Source organism: Cinclus cinclus, chromosome 2, assembly GCF_963662255.1.
Source record: "Cinclus cinclus chromosome 2, bCinCin1.1, whole genome shotgun sequence".
NCBI lineage: Eukaryota > Metazoa > Chordata > Aves > Passeriformes > Cinclidae > Cinclus > Cinclus cinclus.
In genome coordinates this window covers 102,626,233-102,645,792 of record NC_085047.1, presented here as the reverse complement: position 1 = coordinate 102,645,792, position 19,560 = coordinate 102,626,233, and the positions used below count along the sequence as shown (strand labels likewise).

Below are 19,560 nucleotides of genomic sequence, written 5' to 3'. Positions count from 1 at the left end.
CAGAATAGTTTTCATTTAGGGATACCTGGTTAAAACAACTCATAGCTGCTCTAATTTCAGCTTGCTGATTTCTACCTAAATTAAGCTGGAGTTAGTTCATAACTTTAGATTAGTTATGCCTAGGTAATGCTTGGATTCACCTGTATCACATTGCATGAAGTGTTGCTCAACTTTGTAATCTAGCTTAGAGCTTTTACTTCACAAACACATGCTCAGTGCTAAATATTTTTATTTTGGAGGCAAATTTCCAACTGCTGTGTTTAAAATAAATTTTCTTACTTAACCAAGGCCTGTAATAGCTGTTGAATTAGTTGTTGCTTCTAGAGATACCTTCCACTGAAATATGCAAGATTGTCTCCTGCAGAAACACCCGGCCTTGCTTTTATATGCTGACATGGCTTCCTTGGTCATGAGGTATGCCAGGGCTCTGCTCAGCAACAATTCCAGCTCCTTTGGCATCCTGCTCATCAACCTGCTGTCGGAAAATCTTTGCTACTGCATATGCTGGGTGAAGAGAGACACACAGCAACAAAAAACTTGTCATTTTGTTGATCACAGACCTCTCTTCTCTCCTCCTGCAACTTTCTTACACCTCCATGAACAACGCTTCTTGGATTTCTAATTTTTCTTATTTTTACTGATTTATTTTCTCTTTCTTCCTTCACTTTCTTTTTCTTCAAAGATGCAATAACTGAGGAATAGTGCAGATAAAATGCTTGATTTGACAAATATTTGCCTCTCTTTCCTTGTATGTGGATCCACAATGCTGTCAGTAATAGCTATTAGATATAATGGAAGAATATCAGGATCGTTGAAACATAAACATTCGTGAGTAACCTCAATTGTGTTTCATGTTTTCTATTGTTCCACCACTGTTTTTTATCCTGTGTGTTTTGTTGTTTGTTTGGTTTTTTTTGTTTTTTTTTCTTCTCCCCTTAAGCCTTGAGGAATTATGGCTGGTCATAGTTCTGCTAAATCAATGTGGCTGATGTATTTATGATGTTGTAAATCCCATTTAGGAGTGTCAGAATGTGAGCAAAGTTAAATGAGAAATCTGAATGTGGATTTTAACAGTTCTGAAGAGAGGACAGTTACCACTTTGTATTTCATGTCACCTTGTTACAACTTGCTTGCAAAAAAAGGCTTCAAATCAAATACACAGCTGCTACAGATGCTGCAATGAAAAATCACATCTGAGAAAGAAAAATTATAAAATTGGGAGAGGGAAGTTTTCATGATCAAAAATAAGCTTCCTGTTTGCTGGAGGGAAAATGTACCAATGGCATGGGATTGGGGGCCGTGTGTGGAAAAATTATGTTGACTGGGGTAAAATGTTAAATCCTTCTGTTGATTTGGATTCCCACTACCGAGTGGTTTTCCATGAGTTTCACAAAAGACCAGTGCTTGGTGACTGGCAGGTAAAGAATCCTATCGGCTGTGGCTGCTTACCTCTCCTTCCAAGTGTAATAACATGTGTCTGTACTTGGTGAGGGTGGTGAAAAAAGTCCCCAGACGAAGAGGACTGTGGTTGTCTACAGTTGTAGAGTTCCTGAACGAATGATTGTTCCTGTTTTTTCTTGCAGTACTTGGGGAAATGGTTGGGGTGGTGGAGAAGCCACCAATTCTGCACTGATGTCTCTGTGCTTGTGCTACAGAAGATGCTTGTGCTGCATTGCCCTCAATGCATGCTGCTATGTGGGGCCGGGCACCACTCCCCTTCCCCTTTCATGACCACTTGTGCAAGCATAGAAATCTTGGGGCATTTCTTTTGTGGCAAGAACTGTTATGCAAAGGAAAATGAACGTTGAAAGAAAATGACAAAATGTTTAGCTGACACAGTTACGTTTTTTTCAAGGAATTACTGAGAATAACAAATAATTACTAATATTGAGATAGTCTGCCTCAGCTATTTGTACATGTATAATCACTCTTGGTAAAGAAGCATAAATTTGTTTTGAAAGCATGAATTTATTAATTTTTAAGAAGATTCAACACATCTTTCTTCTACAGGAGTATTTAGAATCCAATTTCATTTTCTGGTTTTGATTTATTATGACACTGGAATGTTGGAGGTGGCTTCAACAAAACAGAGGATTTTAATAGAAAGCAAGCTCAAGATTAATACCTTATAGGATGTGGGTATTTGTTCTGTGTTCACCAATATGTGAGGAAAAGGAAGAAGGACAGTTCTTGTCTCATCTACTGCAGTTTCCATGTATAATTTCACCACCTTTGTCATTCAGATTGGTCACTCACGCATTCCATACTATCAGTCTGTAAATAGAAGGAAAGGACGTATTTCCATTTGCTTTCCTTCCCTTTCGTAAAAGTAAAAAAAATCTCAATAAGCTTCATTTATAAATTTCTTTGTTCTATTAAACACAGTTGACAGTGTTTCTCTCTAGATGCCATACCAAATCCGGAGATCCTTTGCATTGTCTCAGGTGTGTGCCTCTGATCAGCTGAGCTTTCCATTGCCTAAAAAAGCTGAGAAGTGCTTAGGGGGCCAGAACACCACTGGACTTTACTGTGTCAGTGGTCCATCTTTTGCTCAGGGCCATAAATTGTCAGCAGAGAGAACAATACAGAATAAAGAACAAAAATTAAATTGCCAAATAATTGCTCCAAATAGAAAGCTGTGTAAACTTAGAATGTATTTCCTTTTCTCCCCTGACATTTTAAGCTATTCAGAAACAATTTGTTTCCTGCTTTGAATTGATTTTACCACAGCTGTTTATTTTTGTTTTAACTGCTTTAGTTACACAGCCCTTTATAATTCCTAACTATATTTCTGCTTTAGAATCCTGATTTGATGTGAGCACAGCTCTGAGAGGCCGTTGCTGAATTAAGTCTGATGTTGTGGTCTCTTTTTAATCCCTGTTTGAGCTAATCTGTTTTGGTACATTTCAGAATGTTGCTCTCAAAAGACCTGTAACTGCTATAGCAGGAGTGTGGTGTGTTTGAAATGTCTTGAGGAAACTAATCCCTTTTATATGCCCGTAGAGGAAAAAATGTGCGAAATTCCTCCAGACAGTTTTGAGAAAATTTAATCTTCATGAATACTAAATGAGCTTGAATTTGTAGGGAGCATGAATCAAGAAAGAATCAAAATTCTGAGTTTTTAAAAAGCTGTAGACCCATATCTTGTTCCAGCCAAAAGCTGGGAACAGTCAGCCCCTGGGAATTTTACGTTCTTTTCTGGTGATATGCCCATGTTCAGATTTTAAGGAACTTGCTAGAAAAATGCAACCAAAATGCTCAGCTCTACCTTGCACTACAGATGATTCAGCAGCAATAAATCTAGGTAAAAGAACAGTAGTTTTGCTTATAGATTCAGAAATTTGAAGTGACACTCCTAAAAGACTTGAGATATATGTCCTGAGAAATATTAAAGTTCTGAAAAACTTCCCTGCTATTAAGACTGATGTGATAGTAAGCAGGTTAGTGAGCACCTTACTGATGTTATATTCTTAGCTTGTCAGCTCTCCAAATGCTGACAGAGAGCTGACAGGTTCTAGAGAAGCTGCTGTTAAAAAAAAAAAACAAAGTAGCAAAAAACAGTGAGAGGCCTGAGTACTGTAGCTTTTATTCTATACAGGCTTTATTTGAAGTACTTAATAGCTGGGCTTACAAGAAGAGCAAGATGTTCTCAGAGTTTCTGAGGATTTTCTGAGGACAGCAGTTTGCTGAGCTGCTGGCCTCACCCTTGTGCTCAAGTCCACTGCTATAGTAGACCACAGCTGTTTCAGTGGGTGAGCCGGTCAGTAGAGAGGGGGACCGTGACCACTGAAATTCTCTGCAGTTTTTAATATTCATTTAACAGCCTGACCTCCCTGATAGCTGTAGCTCTTCATGAAGAAAATTTCATACTTAATATTTATAATCTGACTGTCTGTGTCACTCGGGTTCCTGCTTAGATCCCAGCTGTGTCTGTTGGCTATGCTTATCTTTTGGAGAAACTATCCAGCCAGCTGTGTTCTGCCACTAAGCTATTTGCAGTAGTGGCAAAAAAATCCATGAAAATATAAACCAAAAAAAAACACCCCAAAAACAAAACAAAAAAAAAGTGACAGGAAGAGGAATATTTTTCTGGTTTTAAGAGAAAAGGTCACCTGAGCCAGGTTGCAGGTGCACCAAGTGGATTGCTGATAGATATACCCTGATACATATATACACATACACACACACACACACACACATACATACACACACATATATATATGTGTATATATTTATACATATATCTGTGTGAGGGAACAACCCAATGAAAAAATAAACGAGGAGATAATTTATCAGGCAGGGGCGGGCATAGTGTTGCAAATTCTTACTTCCAAGTTCTTTGTCCAAATCAGAAGAATGTATCTCATGTACCTGGACAAGAAGGTAAGAGAGCATGTCTTCAGTAGTAAGAACATGTTAGACTATTTTCTGCAAGACTGTTTCGTACTCAAGCAACACATTGTTCTTTCTTAATGTTACTGCAGATCCTCACTTTATCTGATTTGTTCTCCAGTTTCCACTGCATATAGTTCTTCTCTTTTGTCCCCTTTGTCTCTAGGCCCCATCATGTTGTGATAAGACTACAACCAGGGTTTTTATTCTTACTGATTTAGTTAATTATGGAGAAGTCATCAGTTTGAGTCAGTCAAAAATAAATAAATTAGGTTGTTTTCCCTGTTGATCTGGAGCTTTGTATCTGATCACTCAAATTTAGTTTAGACAGGCCATTCAGCCCATTCTGTCCTCATAAAAAAGGAAAAAAGAAAGAAAGAAAGAAAAAATCAATGGTGTTATTTCCTATGTTGCTTTCATTTTGAGACCTGTTTACTGAGACAGCTCTGTGACAGCATAGAGAATGAACAACTCTTGAATTATCATCAAGCACAGATGGGTGATACTTGGGAAATCTGTTGTGAGCCTGAGGTTTGGCTTCTGATACAAAGTGTGAAGCCTCATCACAGAAGAATGGTCATAAAAGCTGAAAATGCCATAATGAAAAACAAGTGATTACCCAGAAAGAAACAAAAGCTTTATTCTTTTTAGATCCCCTTGAGGTTTCTGGTCTTTCTTTCATGTAAATTTCAAAGATCTGAAGTCTATGTGAGACCTGTTGAGTAATTCTCACAATTACTTTCATATTTTAATTCCATCCACTGACCAAAGTTCAGATCTTCTTCTTCCACAATTTGGGAATAAAAGATAGTTTAATAAGCTATTTTAAAGATAGCTGTCCTGGTTTGAAAGAGAGGTGTTTGCTAAGGAAAGCAGAAGCTTCCCTTTGGACTGAAGAATGTGATCCTTCCTTCCTTCCGATTATTGTGATTTTGTAATTAAGGGAGCTCTCAGGCAAAGATATGGGGATAGGAATAACAGTTCTTTACTAGTATATCTAACAAGACAAACAAGAACAACAACAGCTATGAAATTACCCACAAACAGAACAGTAACTCAGTCCCAGTCCCTTTCTGGCTGCAGGCCCCTTTTCCCTGAGCTGCAGTTCCCGGTGCTGGGGGCGGGCAGGTCCCGCAGAGCTACAGGAGGGCTGGGGGTGATGGCAGCGCTGTCCCAGGGGGAGAGAGAGATGGAGAGAGAGCTCTCTGCTCACGGTGTGGGTCCTGATGCTCAGCAGAGTGCTGGATGGTGGCAGGTTACAGCGAGAAGGCAGCAGGGCAGGGTCTGACAGCAGTGAGGATGGCTCCCGGCGCTGGGATGGCAGGGATGGGACAGAGGCAGCGATCATCCTTCTCATCCGAACTCCGCGGGGGAAATGGGATGAGACACAGCCTTCCGCTTGATAGCTTTTCTGTTAATTTCAGGAAGTGGCTAAGAGCAGTCATGGATTCTTGTCAGTTACCTTTGGCGGGAGGTGTATTCATTGCTTCTTCCCTACATCACAGAATAGTTTGAGATTTTGGTAAGGATGACAGTATAAACCTTTGCCAGGGGGATATTTTCCGTATCAAGATATTTTGTCCAGCTAAAATATGACAATCACTACAATTTGTTTGAGTTTTTTGAGTTGTGGATGCTTTATACTCAGTATAGTCAGTTGCTGACCATCATCTTTGCAGTTGGAAGTGGTAAATTAGGTTGGTTTTGGCTTCTCTCTCAGCCAGGACCCCAGTGACTGATAATTTGCAAAGCTGGAGAAGGTCCAGCTGGTAGAACTTACAGCTTCTTCACTTACTGCCCAAGTCAGAGCAAGAGGAGGGAACAAGAATGGGGCAGTGACTTTGCCACACTGCCCAAGGAGATTTATACCTGTCTGGCTGAATTTAACCTTGCATCTCTGAGAGCCTCTGCTGGAAACTGTGCAATGGTATCTCAGGCAAAGATATGGGAATAGGAATAACAGTTCTTTACAAAGAAAATTAAAATAGAAAAACAGTATTACAAAGAACAAACTCAGAAACGCTGACAGAGTCAGAATCCAACCTGACACCCCATCAGTCAGTCAGGGTGTTGGCAGCAGTCCCAATAAATGGTGACTGCAATCCTCCTGGATTGACAGATGTGGTTCTGTTGGAGCAGTGCTCCTATGGAAGGGTGCAGTTTTCTACTGGAGGTCCACTAATGATGTAGAAGAGCCTGGTTTTCCTCTGGAATCCAGTGGAAAAAATGGCTGCTTTGGTGTTCCAGATCTAGGTAGGAAAGGCTTGGCTCCTCCCCAGAGCTGGAGCATCTCCCAATGGGATGATGTAATTTTATCAGTCATGCAGTGGAGCTCAATGGGCCATTGAGGAAGAAGGATGGGTTGTGGAAAAGATAAAGATTACTTCCCCACCTGGTTTCAACAGATGGCCCATTAACAGAAGATATCCACCCCCCCCCCCCCCCCCCGGGATAAAGAACACTGTCCCACCTGGTTTCAACAGATTGTGATAGAATGCACATCCCTGGTCACATCCTGTATTGCAACCCAAGACAGTTTCTAATTGGGAACTTTGTCTAATTCTGCTTTTATACTACTTTCATGTTAAAAATACAGAAAATCTCAGGGCAGTATATTACAGCTTTTCTGATTTTGGCTAAAAGTCCTGATCTGACATGTAATTCCTGATTTCATTTCCTACCAGTACCCTGGTGTTGAAACCCATTTAACAGATGCGCTTCTCATGTCCTTGATCATGAGGTTGTACCTGGAGGCCTTAGGACTGGTTTCTGTGGTTCATCTGTACTGTCAGCCATTTATGATAAAAATCAATTGCAATCATTTTGTTCACCTTGGCATAAAAGTAATTAAGAAGAAAAACTTTTCTGAAATTCTTTCTTTGACTTGTAAGATGTCTGTTATGCCATGAGTGCTTGTAGGGGAAATGTGAGGATTTGAGCTTCTTATTATTAGTTAGAACTAGTGCTGTAGTAGAAGCAATTTCTGTGGTTTTCCCAGAAGCAGTTAATATAGGGAGGCAGATTTAAGGGGTCTAGGGAAGGAAACTTTGGTGGGTCACTTTTTCTGCCAGTGGCTGTTTGACCTGATGCTGCACCCTTCTGTAAAGTGGCTGAAACATCACCTTATTGCATCTGTGGCCTCTGCTATTCAAGCAGAAGATATTTTCAGATAAATGCAGATAAATTTTCCTGTTCACTGAAAGAACAAATGCAAATCAGAACGTCAGTTTTGATTTGTTATATTCCAAGAGGAGAGTGTGCATGGTTGCTTTTCTTATGAGGCTGTCTATGCTGCAGAGAGGTTTAATTTTCAGCAGGGAACATATTATGCAGCTTATTTGATTGCAAATTTGTTTGAACAGCTTTCAGCTTTATATTTCCCAGTTAGGTAATGTAGCTTTAGATACTAATTGCATAATTGGCTTGAGTCACACAGATTTAAGGTACAGTGTGCCTGATCTGACTGCTTGTTAGCTTAACGTGGCTTTATACAATAGGCACCTCATAGCTGAATTTAACTCTTTCATTTATTGAGGTCTCTTCAAAAGCAGTTTTACCCAAGGAATAAGGATTTTCTTGGAATCACCAAGGAATTTCAAGGAATCACCATCCTCATTTGTGAAGTTTTGATGCTGGAGTATGCATGTTTTGTGGATTGGTGCAATTTCTAACCAGTACACTAATGTGATGAAATAAAGTAACTTTTCAAAGTAAAAAATGAGTGCATGGCACAGAGAGCATCTTCTCTACCAGTTTCTTGTGGTTTTGTTTTCCTTGAGAGGATGGTGGGAGGGTTCATTTTCCAGTCATGATCTGATCTAAAATAGTGATCTTCACACCTTCTTTCGTCCCTCCTTTTCACAGGCCTGAAAGATGCTACAGGCTCTGAGAGTGATGGTGGTGACTCTTGCAGTACAAAATCAGAAGGAGCCAATGGAGGCACGACAATCCAGCCCAAAAAGGTCAAAGGTGTTGGCTTTGGAGATATCTTCAAAGACAAACCCATAAAGCTACGACCAAGGTCAATAGAAGTTGAAAATGACTTCCTCCCAGTAGATAAGGTACGTGCCATTCCTTAATTGTCTCTTTGTGTTGGTTTAAAGAAGTTTTCGTCTTAAAGTCTTAGGTTCTGTCACTGGCTAAAACTTGAAGCTTTATGGTCATTATTTCCTAATCTTTCTGTAGACAAGGTTCTGCTTTTTTTTTATTTTTGCCTCAGACCAGAAAATGGATTCCATGAGGTTAGCTACATGCTAAAAAAAAGAAACAACAAAAACAATAATTGATTGCTCTCAAGTATGCTCTTTAGGGAAACAAAAAATCTCTGAAATCTTTCCTTTAAGTGAACAGTCAGATTTGCATAGAGTTCCTGATGTGCCAACAAGTGTTAGGAGGCTTCCACACCTGATGGGCATAGCTACATGATACATTTTCTTTGCCCCCGATGGTGATTTTAGGAAGCTCCTGGGCTCTTGATACCTGGTGTGGCAACTTCTCAGTTTTTGCTTCATGCTTGTCCACTTGTCTGTAGAAACAGGCACTATAGCAATTACCTTTTTTGGCCTGCAAGTTTTTTTATTCAACCTGGATCATTTCAGTGATCTGATTTATAGCACAGCACCTACTCCCACATCCACCCTGAGTTACAGTAGTACAGGAGAAGAGGAGATCCTGCAGAGAGAGATGGAAACTTCTGAACTAATGCTGCAGGACATTTGGTTAATATTTTGCAGGTGACCAGTTTTCGCTTAGCATAAAGAGGGCAGGGAAGAGCTGGAATAATCTAAATGAAGGAAAAACCTAGACTATTGCTGTTTGACCATTGCTGATTTCTTCAAAGCCTTCATGGTACCCTGCTTGCCTTCTGTTTCTGGGTGAACTTCCTAACTCACATGTGGGGCTTTGCAGAAGCATTTCTTTTCATTTGAAGTCTTTGAAAAGTCATTATGAAGTGACCGTCATTCCTTGGAGTAAAATCTTACTCCACTTCATAATAATGTGAAGTCTTACCTTTGTTTTGCACAAACAACTAACAGGTTTTTTACCCATCCAAAAATGGAATATACAGTTTTCAGGAAACTTATAACATAGACCTTCCTTCCTATGTCTTCAGGTTCTCCTAAAATTGGCGTGGTTAGTAGAAAACAATGGCTTGATTATGTAAACACAATCCATCCTTTGTGTTTGAAATGTGTGGATAACTAAAGGCAACACTTCTTTGCTGTTGAGGCTTTTTTCCTGTCTAGGATTAAGTTAATCTTTGAGAGGTGCCATTCAGAGTCTTCAGCACTGAAGTCTTTGCCTACTATCAGCACCAAAACATGACGCAGTGACACAACATCTGTTAGGACTGCAGACCATGAACCTCCCTAAACACTTGTTTCCTGGCTGCAAGAAATTCCTTCCTTGTCATTGCCATGTTCTTTACCATTTAATGCTGAGTGTAAGAGAACCCTGCGTTAAGTTTACCATCCCAGGCGAGGTCCAATTTAGCCTGAAAGCTCTGCATGCTGGTTCAAAGTGTAGCAATGCATGAAGAGTTCCAAATTGGACCATATTTTTCTCAAGCAATGTAGTTTTTAAAGGGATCTTTCCCCTATTATGTGTATTTCTCACTTAAAAGTTGCTTTACTTTTTCTATAACTTGTAAACTTTTGAAGGAGAAAAAAATGCTTTCCTCTATTCCCCTGTTTTTTTATTTTATTTTTTATGCTTTCTGAGGTTTGGAGACCTTAAAACTATTTCTGTTGCCTCTTGATAGAGTTACTAATGAAGTATTACTATAATTATAATTTTAACTTTTTTTGATTTAAAGTATTTCCTAACAGTTGTTTTTTAAAAAGCGTATGTAAGCTACTGTGAGGATTTTATAATGTGGCATTATTTATAACATGATAATTCCTATATAAAATTTCAGTCCCATTTGCAGAAGAATCAGCAGGGTCTTATTTTGGTGTTATCACTTGGAGTTCTAATACGTTTTCAATTTTATGAATCATAAGGTTAGATCATATTTCACACAGAATTACTGGGGTGTTAAAAAGGCTTTTACACAAATATTGGCAGGAACATGAAGGCAGAAAGGTTTGCTGTCAGCTGAGCAGAAGCAGATGCCATTAGGCTCTCCTGTAAATCACCAGGCAGTTTAATGTTCTTCAGGTATTTGCTCAATAGCAACAATGTTGGGTATAATCGCCCTTGTATTTTAAGGTGATCAATAAACTCTCAATAAAAGGCAAGACTGAGGAATTTAGTGAAACCCCATTGGTTTTATTGGTGTGCAGAATTCATTGTTTAGCTGTTATTTGTTCAAAAAATCACAGAGGCAAATTATCCAAGGGAAATTAATGATGCAGTTGTGGGAATTTAGTTTGAGCAGCGCTATCAGAGCTCTGCTCTTTTACAAAAATAGAAGAATCAAATAGTTTATGCTTTGTAGTCCATTTTATTGCCTGTTGGTGCTGACGAGTTGATCATTGGCTGTGTATAAGCAGATTCAGATTCCTGAGGCTTGGCTCTGACAAATTTCCATTACTGATAAATGTAAGTGAATTGTTTCCCTATGCTGCAAGTGACTGAAGTCACGTGCAGTCATAGCCAAGACTCACCAACAGATGAGTTTTTAGAAGTGATACAGTATGCATACAGACAGGTTGTATCTCCTGAGAAAATTCAGGGTAACACTCCTGAAACAGCACAATGTTTATGGTCAAATGGAAATGCCTGTCTCTCTTCTGCTCTGCAGGTTCAACACATTTAAACAAGTGCTTATGCTTACTTCTTTTTTTTTAATTTTTTAACTTTGTAGTAGCTTATCTAAAGTTCTGTTAGTCAGTTGGACTTCCTTCCAATGTGATCTGTATGTGCTTCCGTTCTAAGGAGCTGTCATTTTTCACTCTCCTGTATCTAAGAAGAAACCTCTACAAGTACAGGAAAATTAATTTAACCAATACATTTCTTAGTCTGAGTTAACTGTATTGGGTGGATTCACGAGTTGAGGCTCCAGCTTGGAAATGCTGAAGGCCATGATAGGTGAATATAAAATAAAAGGTCTTCAAAAGCTATTTTTATCTTTCTGAAAACTCTCCTTACTTCAGAAGAGACTATTGAGAGTATTTTTTCCATTTTCCAATTGAGATGTATTTGTAACTTTCTTCAGGCAAACCTTTCATAGCTGACTAGCAGTGGTGGATTTGAGCAGGGCTAGATTTCATGAACATCCTTTGATGAGATCACAGTACTGTTGGACAAAACTTAGTGTAAACTATATACTCAGCCATCAACCCACGGAGGATAGCAGACACTGTAATGATTTAATATAAAGGGACAGGCTGTCATGGCTCTAGAGTCAGCAACGTGTAAGATCTAGTTGACTGGTGTTTAGGGATCCTTACTGCAAAGCTCTGAATTCACACAGAAATTTTTATTTTTTATATATTCAGTATGTTTTGGAGAGGAAAAATGGAGAAGAACTAATGGAAGTAGATACAAGGGCTAGAAAGGCTGGAAACACATGTTAATTATTAAGTGTACCTGTCCTTCATGATAAGATAAAAATTTGTAAACTCTGAGACTGAATTGCCTGCAAGGTCTGAGTTTCTATTTCGAGCTGGCAAGCTGGGAACCCAGAAACTGTGGTGAGAATCTGTCTTTGCACACCTGTTCTGTCAGTTCCTGCCTGCTTGCTTGCAGAAAATATTTTTACCCCTTAATTTTCAGTTGTCATTTAAAGAGAAGTCTTTGAGAGACGCAAGTCAGAGGCTCCTCCTGATGTTTCTCAGCCAGCTGATGTTGTTCCCGAGCTCTGGCAGCCCTGCCCTTGTGCACCCCTGGTGCGTGGCCAGCCCTGGCTGTGTGTGCCACGTGTGTCTGCATCTGGTGGCTCTCTGCTGCTGCTTGCTTTGCCTCTCCGATGCTTGCTCCCCTAATAGAAATGTTGGAGTCAGTGTTTGAAATCCTGAGATTAAAAATGGATGCAAGCAATTCCACCTGGTACTGACTAGAAACGCTATTAAAAACACCTGCTGAGGCAGAGAGCACACAGTGGGAGCACCAAGTGCGTGTGCAGCACTTAGCACTTGAAAGCACAGGTTTCTGGCATTCCTTTCTTCAGAGACAGCCATCGGCTGTGGCAGCAGCAGACGTGGCAAGCATCAGCAGTTTGTTGAATTCCGTGTAGGAACAGAGAGGCACTCATCTGTTCAAGCTACATTCATGTTCTGCTTTGAAGTTTCTGTCTGCTACAGTCTGGCATCCCTGTCCTAACCATTTATTCTAGTGCCATCTTGTGAGGAAAGCTGCAGGGGAAGAAGGACCCTGACCCCTTCTGCAGCTGTCGTGAGAACAGAGCTGCCTGCAGCAGGGTCTCACTCCTTTGCTGGTGTCATTTCCCATTCCTTGAATTGACTGTGGAAACACCATTTATGTGTTCCTTTCATTATGTGAAAAAAATAGTACAGGTTTGCAAATGGTGGCTGATGCTTATGAGACATTATGAAGAAATACTTTAGATTTACAACCCTATTCTGGAGGAATAAGAAGGAGGGGTAGGGGAATTATGATTGACAGGGGAGAGTTGAAAAGCATCTTGCCCCATTTTGGGGAGGCAGATTCAAATCAGGACCTAGGACTAAGGGAATAAAATAGGAAATGCAAAATTAAGTTTAAAGAGAGGTATAAATTTGATAACTTCAGGTGGCAGTGACTCTCTCTTGAGTCACTGTTACTGAACTGTGCAATGTGAGTAAAGAGTGACTCCTGATCTCCTGTATGCCTCTGTCCCTCCCGTGCTATCACAGCTGTGCTTTCATGTTCTATCAGTTTGGTTCAAGCTGTCTGAACAGAGTTGTCCATGTATCAACGGCATGGTTCAGCTTACACATCAGCCTGAACTACTGGTTTTTGGCAAAGGATGTTACCCAGACATTGGTTTGTGCTCCCTGTGATGCTTTATTAGGATTTTCTTTTTAATTAAAGCAGCTATTTGACTCTAAATAATGGCAAGTTAGTTGTTGCCCATGCCACAAGAATTTCATTGTATACAGTTGGACTCTATTTAGAAAAGATTTGTCAGTGTGAAAGAAACACACCAAACATATGCATAAAAATATTTTCAACTTACATTTCTGACTCAAGCTGCTTGAAGAACATCTTAAATTAGAAGCAGGGTGGTGTAAGAAGTCTTGATAGTACTACAAGTTATTCCTAAAAGCAATGTGGAAGGTCTGATCTGTCCTCCTGGGGCACAGCACTGAGCTTCTGCCAAATTGAGTTCTCCTGGAGGAGTGCTCCGTGGGAAGGAAAACTCCTGTTATTTCAGTAATGGTTTTGATTAGGAAATCTTAGGATGCTCCAGTCAGAAAAACAGGATGTGTAGGTTTAAGCTAATGCAATTTCATTTCATAATAGGATGGCAATAGAAGTCTGTATGTTTTAGGTTGCTCTGGATCCAGCTGGTGGATCCATTAGCTTGCAAGTCACTGTAAATCTCTGAATTTCAGTTGAGTCTGTACCATTACCAGGCCTTTTACCCCATCAGGCATTTTAAAAGAATTGTTAAAAACCCTAAAATGCTTTGCTTACATAGCTTAAAATAAACCTGATTTCGTGAGTTCTAGAGATACCTGATGGAGACATAAACTGAATTTCTAGGAAAGTTTCTCATGTTTCATTAGTACAGAGAAAACGCTTCAGAAGGTAACAGTACTGACATGCAGACTAGCTTAGTTGCTGTGTAATGAGCTTTAAGAGGACTGGTTCCTGAATCAATATGGTAAGTTTATTAATAGTAATAAAATCTGCTTAAGCAAAATTAATATATATACATTGATAGGAGAAGATTTTAATTAGTGTACTCAAGACTATAAGAACAAACAGTTTTATAAACTGTCCTAGTATTTCTCAGTAAAATGTATTTTTCTTTCTTGCTCCATTTGGATTTTGTTAGATAGTATAACTGATTCTTAATTAGTACATCTGAGTTGTTAAGTTTTATAACTTTGACAAGATCATAAAGAAATTCTAGTGAAATAACTTCTGATATTAGCACACGTTGTTAACTTGGAAAATTGAAGAAATAGTTATGCAAAAAAAATTACCTGCCTTGAAATTTACATATACCACTTTGAAAATTATGTAAGTAAAAAGGCTGATGAATATAAACCAAAATGAATATAACCTTTAAAATTACATCTATGCCCTCATCTTTTGTTGTCTGTTTAGTATTAGTAGCTTGTGTTTTTTTCTGGAATGTTTTCTTTCTTTATATTTTTCCTAGTTGAGGATTATTTTTTAATAGTCAAATGGGAATGAGAGTATAGAGTATATTGTGGCTTGCTTAAATATAAATCTTTAATTTCTTCCAAATCATCTGTGTCTTTCCCTTCCCTGCCCTTATTCAGACATTTTAAAGTTGAATGTTTGTAGGGAGGCAGCATTAAGAATTTATAAGATTTTAATGTAACAGAGCATCATCTTAATGATATTTCAGTTTCTTGAACATTTTTCTTTAAAAACAAAAGCCAAACCAAAGACATAAGTTACACGAAATTTCAACCCTTTTTCTCCCCCGCCAGAAAGGCCAATACATTCAAAATTTGTCATAAGCTCATTTGCCAGTAGAATTATTTGCATAATTTACTGCCTGGGCTGTTCACAAAAGTTCTGTAAATCGTCACTCACATTTGTGCTTTTAGCTGGTGGTCTCAAGAAATCAGGAAAGTCTGAACTGGAAAAGAGAGGAAACTTCTTGCTGTGAGTGAGCAGAGGTAGGAAAAGGTCCAGATTTCCTGTGAAATAAACAAGTGGAACTTTTGTTTCCTGGGGATGGCCCGGCCTGTGAGTCAGTGTCAGGGCTGGGCTCCTGCTCTGGCTGAGCTCATGCAAGGAAGGGCCAGGACTCCAGGACTCCTCTTGGACATTTCAAGCTGCTGAAAGGCAGCTTGGCTTCACAATGGGAGAAGAGGTATTTATTTTACAATTAGTTGGGGTTTTCTTTCTGTGGCTGTTTAAAACTCTACTGTAATATATCCTCTGCATAGTAAAAGTATCACCTGTGAGGTTCTTTGCCTCTTCTGCACACTTTGGAGATGCTGGGTAGGTAAGAATAAAAGAAGGAGAAAGAGTGCTGAGGATCCTGAAGTCCATTCCTGCTATGGAGGTCCATATTAGAATAGGGGGGTACTTTTGTCTGAAAAACATATTCTTTCCTGGCTTTATTTAGCTTGTGTTTTTTTCCTTTCTGCCTGTTTGGCCATTAAACTTGTACACATGTTTTCTATTTCTATATGATGTTTCAGTTTCCTTATTCTAAAGAATAATACATGTTTAGAGTTAAGTAAGACAAGTTTCAAAGTCTTTAGGATCTGTTGCTCTTTCAAATGTTTGCTTAGTAAGTGAAAATTCACCACCCCCACTGCATGTTTTTTCCTTCCTAAATACACTAACAAAACTGTACTTCTTCTTGGCAGAAAAAAAAAGAGGAAGACCTTTACTAATTCCTCTTCTGTGTGAGGTGCCATTTGTTTAAGTGAGGAAAATTGATATGAATGTTTTAGAAAATTATATTGTGATAATCCAACCTACATAGAAATTATAATTTCTTCCTCCCCTCCCCCCCCAAGAAAAAAGCAACTAGAATCAACTGTTGCTTATAAAATTTTATAGAAAGCTGAATGGAGAGATACCCAGTCAACTGTTTATTATTTGCAGATACTTTGGGAGCTCTTAGTACAAAAATGTAGATTTTCCTCAACTTTGGCTTTTCACATCTTAAGCTTGAGATCTGTGCAGTTACGAAGCAACAAGTGTTTTTGAGTTGCCTTTTCTCCTAAAATGTGCCATGTGTCTTGCTTGTTTTCTGCCTTAAATAAAGAAAAGAGGAAGGAGGAAAGGAGGAGTGTGAAAAGATCATAGATCAGCCAGGCACTTGGTAAGATAAAAAATCTGTAGGCCAGTTTCTAAGAAGCCTTTTTAATGCTTTGCATGCATTTCTATAGGAGGTTCTTGGCATTCTGGATTTCTAAAATAGTCCTTAAATACTAGAGATGTGAGCTCATATTATTACAGTTAGTTGGCTAAGTGCTTTTTAAAAGCTTCCCAATAAAAACCAAGGAGAGGGGAGAGAGGGCAGCTCCTGGGGAGGAAGTCCTGATGCAGCAGTGGCTGTAGCCAAGTAGGGGCTGCTGGTGGCTGCTGGGTGCTGGGCTCTTTGCCACACACTGGCCACACAAAGAGCAGAGTCCTCCACCTGGACAGCTGATACTTTCTTCTGCAGCAGCCTCAGTACCTGAAGCACTTGCTGGAAAGACAACTGAAACACTTGGTAAAAGTCATTTTCCATTTGTGATTTGAGTCGCTTGTTGCTCTGCACTCTTCCCTGTAAGCATTTAAAATAAAAATATCTCCTTGTTCTTCCTCAGTAACTTCTGATTTCAGTGATGTAACGTGAAGGGAAAAACCCAAGTCTTAAAAATTTAACTTTTATTCTCTTAATTTGAGGTGAAAATAATAATATAATAAATATATATAAATAAATAAAATAAAAATAGTATAATTCCATAATGGAAGAAATAATTGCTGTCAGCACTAAATCTGGGATAATATGCATGGCAGTATGGGTTTGTTCTTTTGTTTATAGTAATTGAATTTGAAAAATATCATTGAACAGGTACTTGTCAATTTGTTGACAAGACCATAGCTTTCACAAAAGAACAAAGTATTGTTGTTACTTTAAAGAGGAAGATATTAAAGAAAAGACATTCCTTGCTTATTATTTTCACAGATTTTTTTATTCTTCTCAGTAATGGAAGTAGCTGCCCTGCTTTCCCTACTGCTGCAAAAGGAAGTGGAGAGTCATGTTGTACAGTTGTACGGTTCAGTAATTGTTGTAAAAGAGGGAGGTTTTATAACCATGGTTTCTAAGCTGGATGGTGCAGTCTGGATCATGCAGGTTACCAGCTGCAATTAGACAGGCATGGTTCTCCTGGGAGAGTAGGAAGGAATTTCATTCACTCAGTGCAGACTGACTAAAGTATTTTTCCTAGAAGAGATAGAAATTAATTGTGAATGACAACCTGCAAATGGTAAAATTCATGACAAAGACAGCAAGGGCATTTTTCATTATTTTTCATTCTCTTTTTTTATTTTCCTTTACATTTATGTGAAGGAAAATAAAAATGGAGAGTAAAAAATAAAGCAGGGAAGAAATAAGTCTTTCTGCTTAAAAAAATACTTTTGATACAAAAGCACATTCTAGCATTACAAATCTCCAGCTTGAGGAGAAAAGAAAATGAGCTTGTTCATCATGCTCATTTTGATGTGCACGCTTCCAGAACTTAGAGAACAGGCAGCTGGGAGCGTGCTGTGTGGGTTTCATTCTGTGTTTGCCTTTTATTTCATTTACTAAAGTGCTTTTACTCATCAGTGGTTCTAATATGTCTTGCTCCATTTGTTTCAGCAGCATCTATCTAATCTAAACTCTTATGTTCACTTTCTCACCATTAACCTTTTAGGAAGGCAGATTTTTAATTCATTAATGGTTTGAAACTGACAGCCTGATAGCATCAAATGTCAGGAGTCCAAATTTTACAGAAATACTGATGTTCTAATGCATGCAAGTTAAGATAAATAGATTTCTCTCCTGTCTAACACGTCAAGCATGTTGGTTGGAAAAAGGCCTCTCCAGACCCCTCCCTGTCCATAATTTCAAATTCTAAGAACTTGTCAAAATATGAAGTCACAACAGGTTTAGAGTCTGAACTTACCTGCTGGTAGAACAGATTTAACTGTAGAGAACACTGCAAAAGCAAAATGGGCACTATTCTGCTCTTCAAGCTACTCAGAGTTCTAATGGGAATGATGTTTCACTGTTCATGGTTTTGTTTCTACCCCCTTTTCCATCCAAGAGGTTAAACCAAAAATATTGCATTGCATGGTTTGCCTACTTATGTCTTTTAATGTTATTTCAGATAGCACAGATTTCTCTGGTGAGTTTCATAATGCTAATGAGGATAGTCTTCATCTGTGGTTGGGAGACTGATGATCTCCTAAATACCTGGTAGTTTTAGTGCTTGGGTAGCTGGATGAGACGTTTGGTGCTGGCTCAGGTAATTTCTTAATGGAGCTCAACAGCTAGAAACAGGAACAGAAGTGGTTTTCCATTTAAAGAGTTCTGAAATTGCTGAGAAGATGCTTTGTCAGTGCAAATGGGAAGTTAGGAGTCTGGGAGGCAGCCTCTCCTAATTAGAAGTCTTCCCCACTATGAAGGTTTGAGACTCCTTTAAATGCAGAAATATAAATTACATGAACGTGGGCAATACAAACAGTTACAGTTCAGCATAAACATCAATTTCATCACTGAGAGAACAGTTTATATTCATACTTTGAACTACTGTGCATCTCAAGATGTCTTAAATCTCTAGCAGTTTCTCAGCAGAAGCTGGTAACAGTCAAAGCCCTTCCAGACAGCTTGACTGGAAATAAGAGTTTATTCAGGAAGTTGGCATGTTATACAAGGGTTCACTTTGTAGTGTTGTGATGGACATAATCCACCTTACAGGTCATACATAACACGTTTGAGATAGCTAAAGAGGAAATGTAAATATACATTTCTGTACTTGTCTTTTTCATTGCAATAGCTGACTGTCAACCCAGTATTTGATTTTTGTAATCTTTTAGATTCATAGTGGGTTTTTCACTTCTGTGGCAGCTACAAAAGATGGCCCAGGAAAAGTAGACTTATATACATACCATTAAACATTCCTTAGTTTTGAAATTTTTCCACTGAAAATTTCTGTAGTGTCCTGTCAGAGGACTGTATAATTTTGAAGGCTTTTCTAATTATATTCTCCATATATCTTTGTTCTCTCTATGATTTTTCTTTCTTTTTAACTGAAGAACTTATTGTGTTTGATAATATTTGGGGAGGGAGATAGGATTTGGAGTAATCCTTTGAAGTTTCCCTTAAGTTATCACTTTGCTTTATTTAAATTTACTTTCTGAAGAGTCCTGTATTCAATATTCTATTTCCATATGTTAGAGAATAATATTTCTAGGAAGTTGAAAGATCCTGGGAAATCTGTAGTTCAGATCAGGACTGTGCCTGGGCTCACATTGTGCATCTATGAGAGGTCAATACTGGAAGCCTGGGGAAGACTGTTGGAAAGGTTG

At 38.7% G+C, this 19,560-nt stretch overlaps 1 protein-coding gene across 1 annotated transcript in view; it reads left to right on the top strand.

The window, feature by feature from the left end:
- Positions 1-19,560, top strand: part of SH3KBP1 (SH3 domain containing kinase binding protein 1) — a 184,876-nt gene that overhangs the window by 97,990 nt on the left and 67,326 nt on the right. The window contains exon 6 of the mRNA XM_062515143.1: positions 8,257-8,453. Coding sequence (XP_062371127.1) covers positions 8,257-8,453 — 197 coding nt within the window. The remainder of the gene's footprint in view (positions 1-8,256; positions 8,454-19,560) is intronic.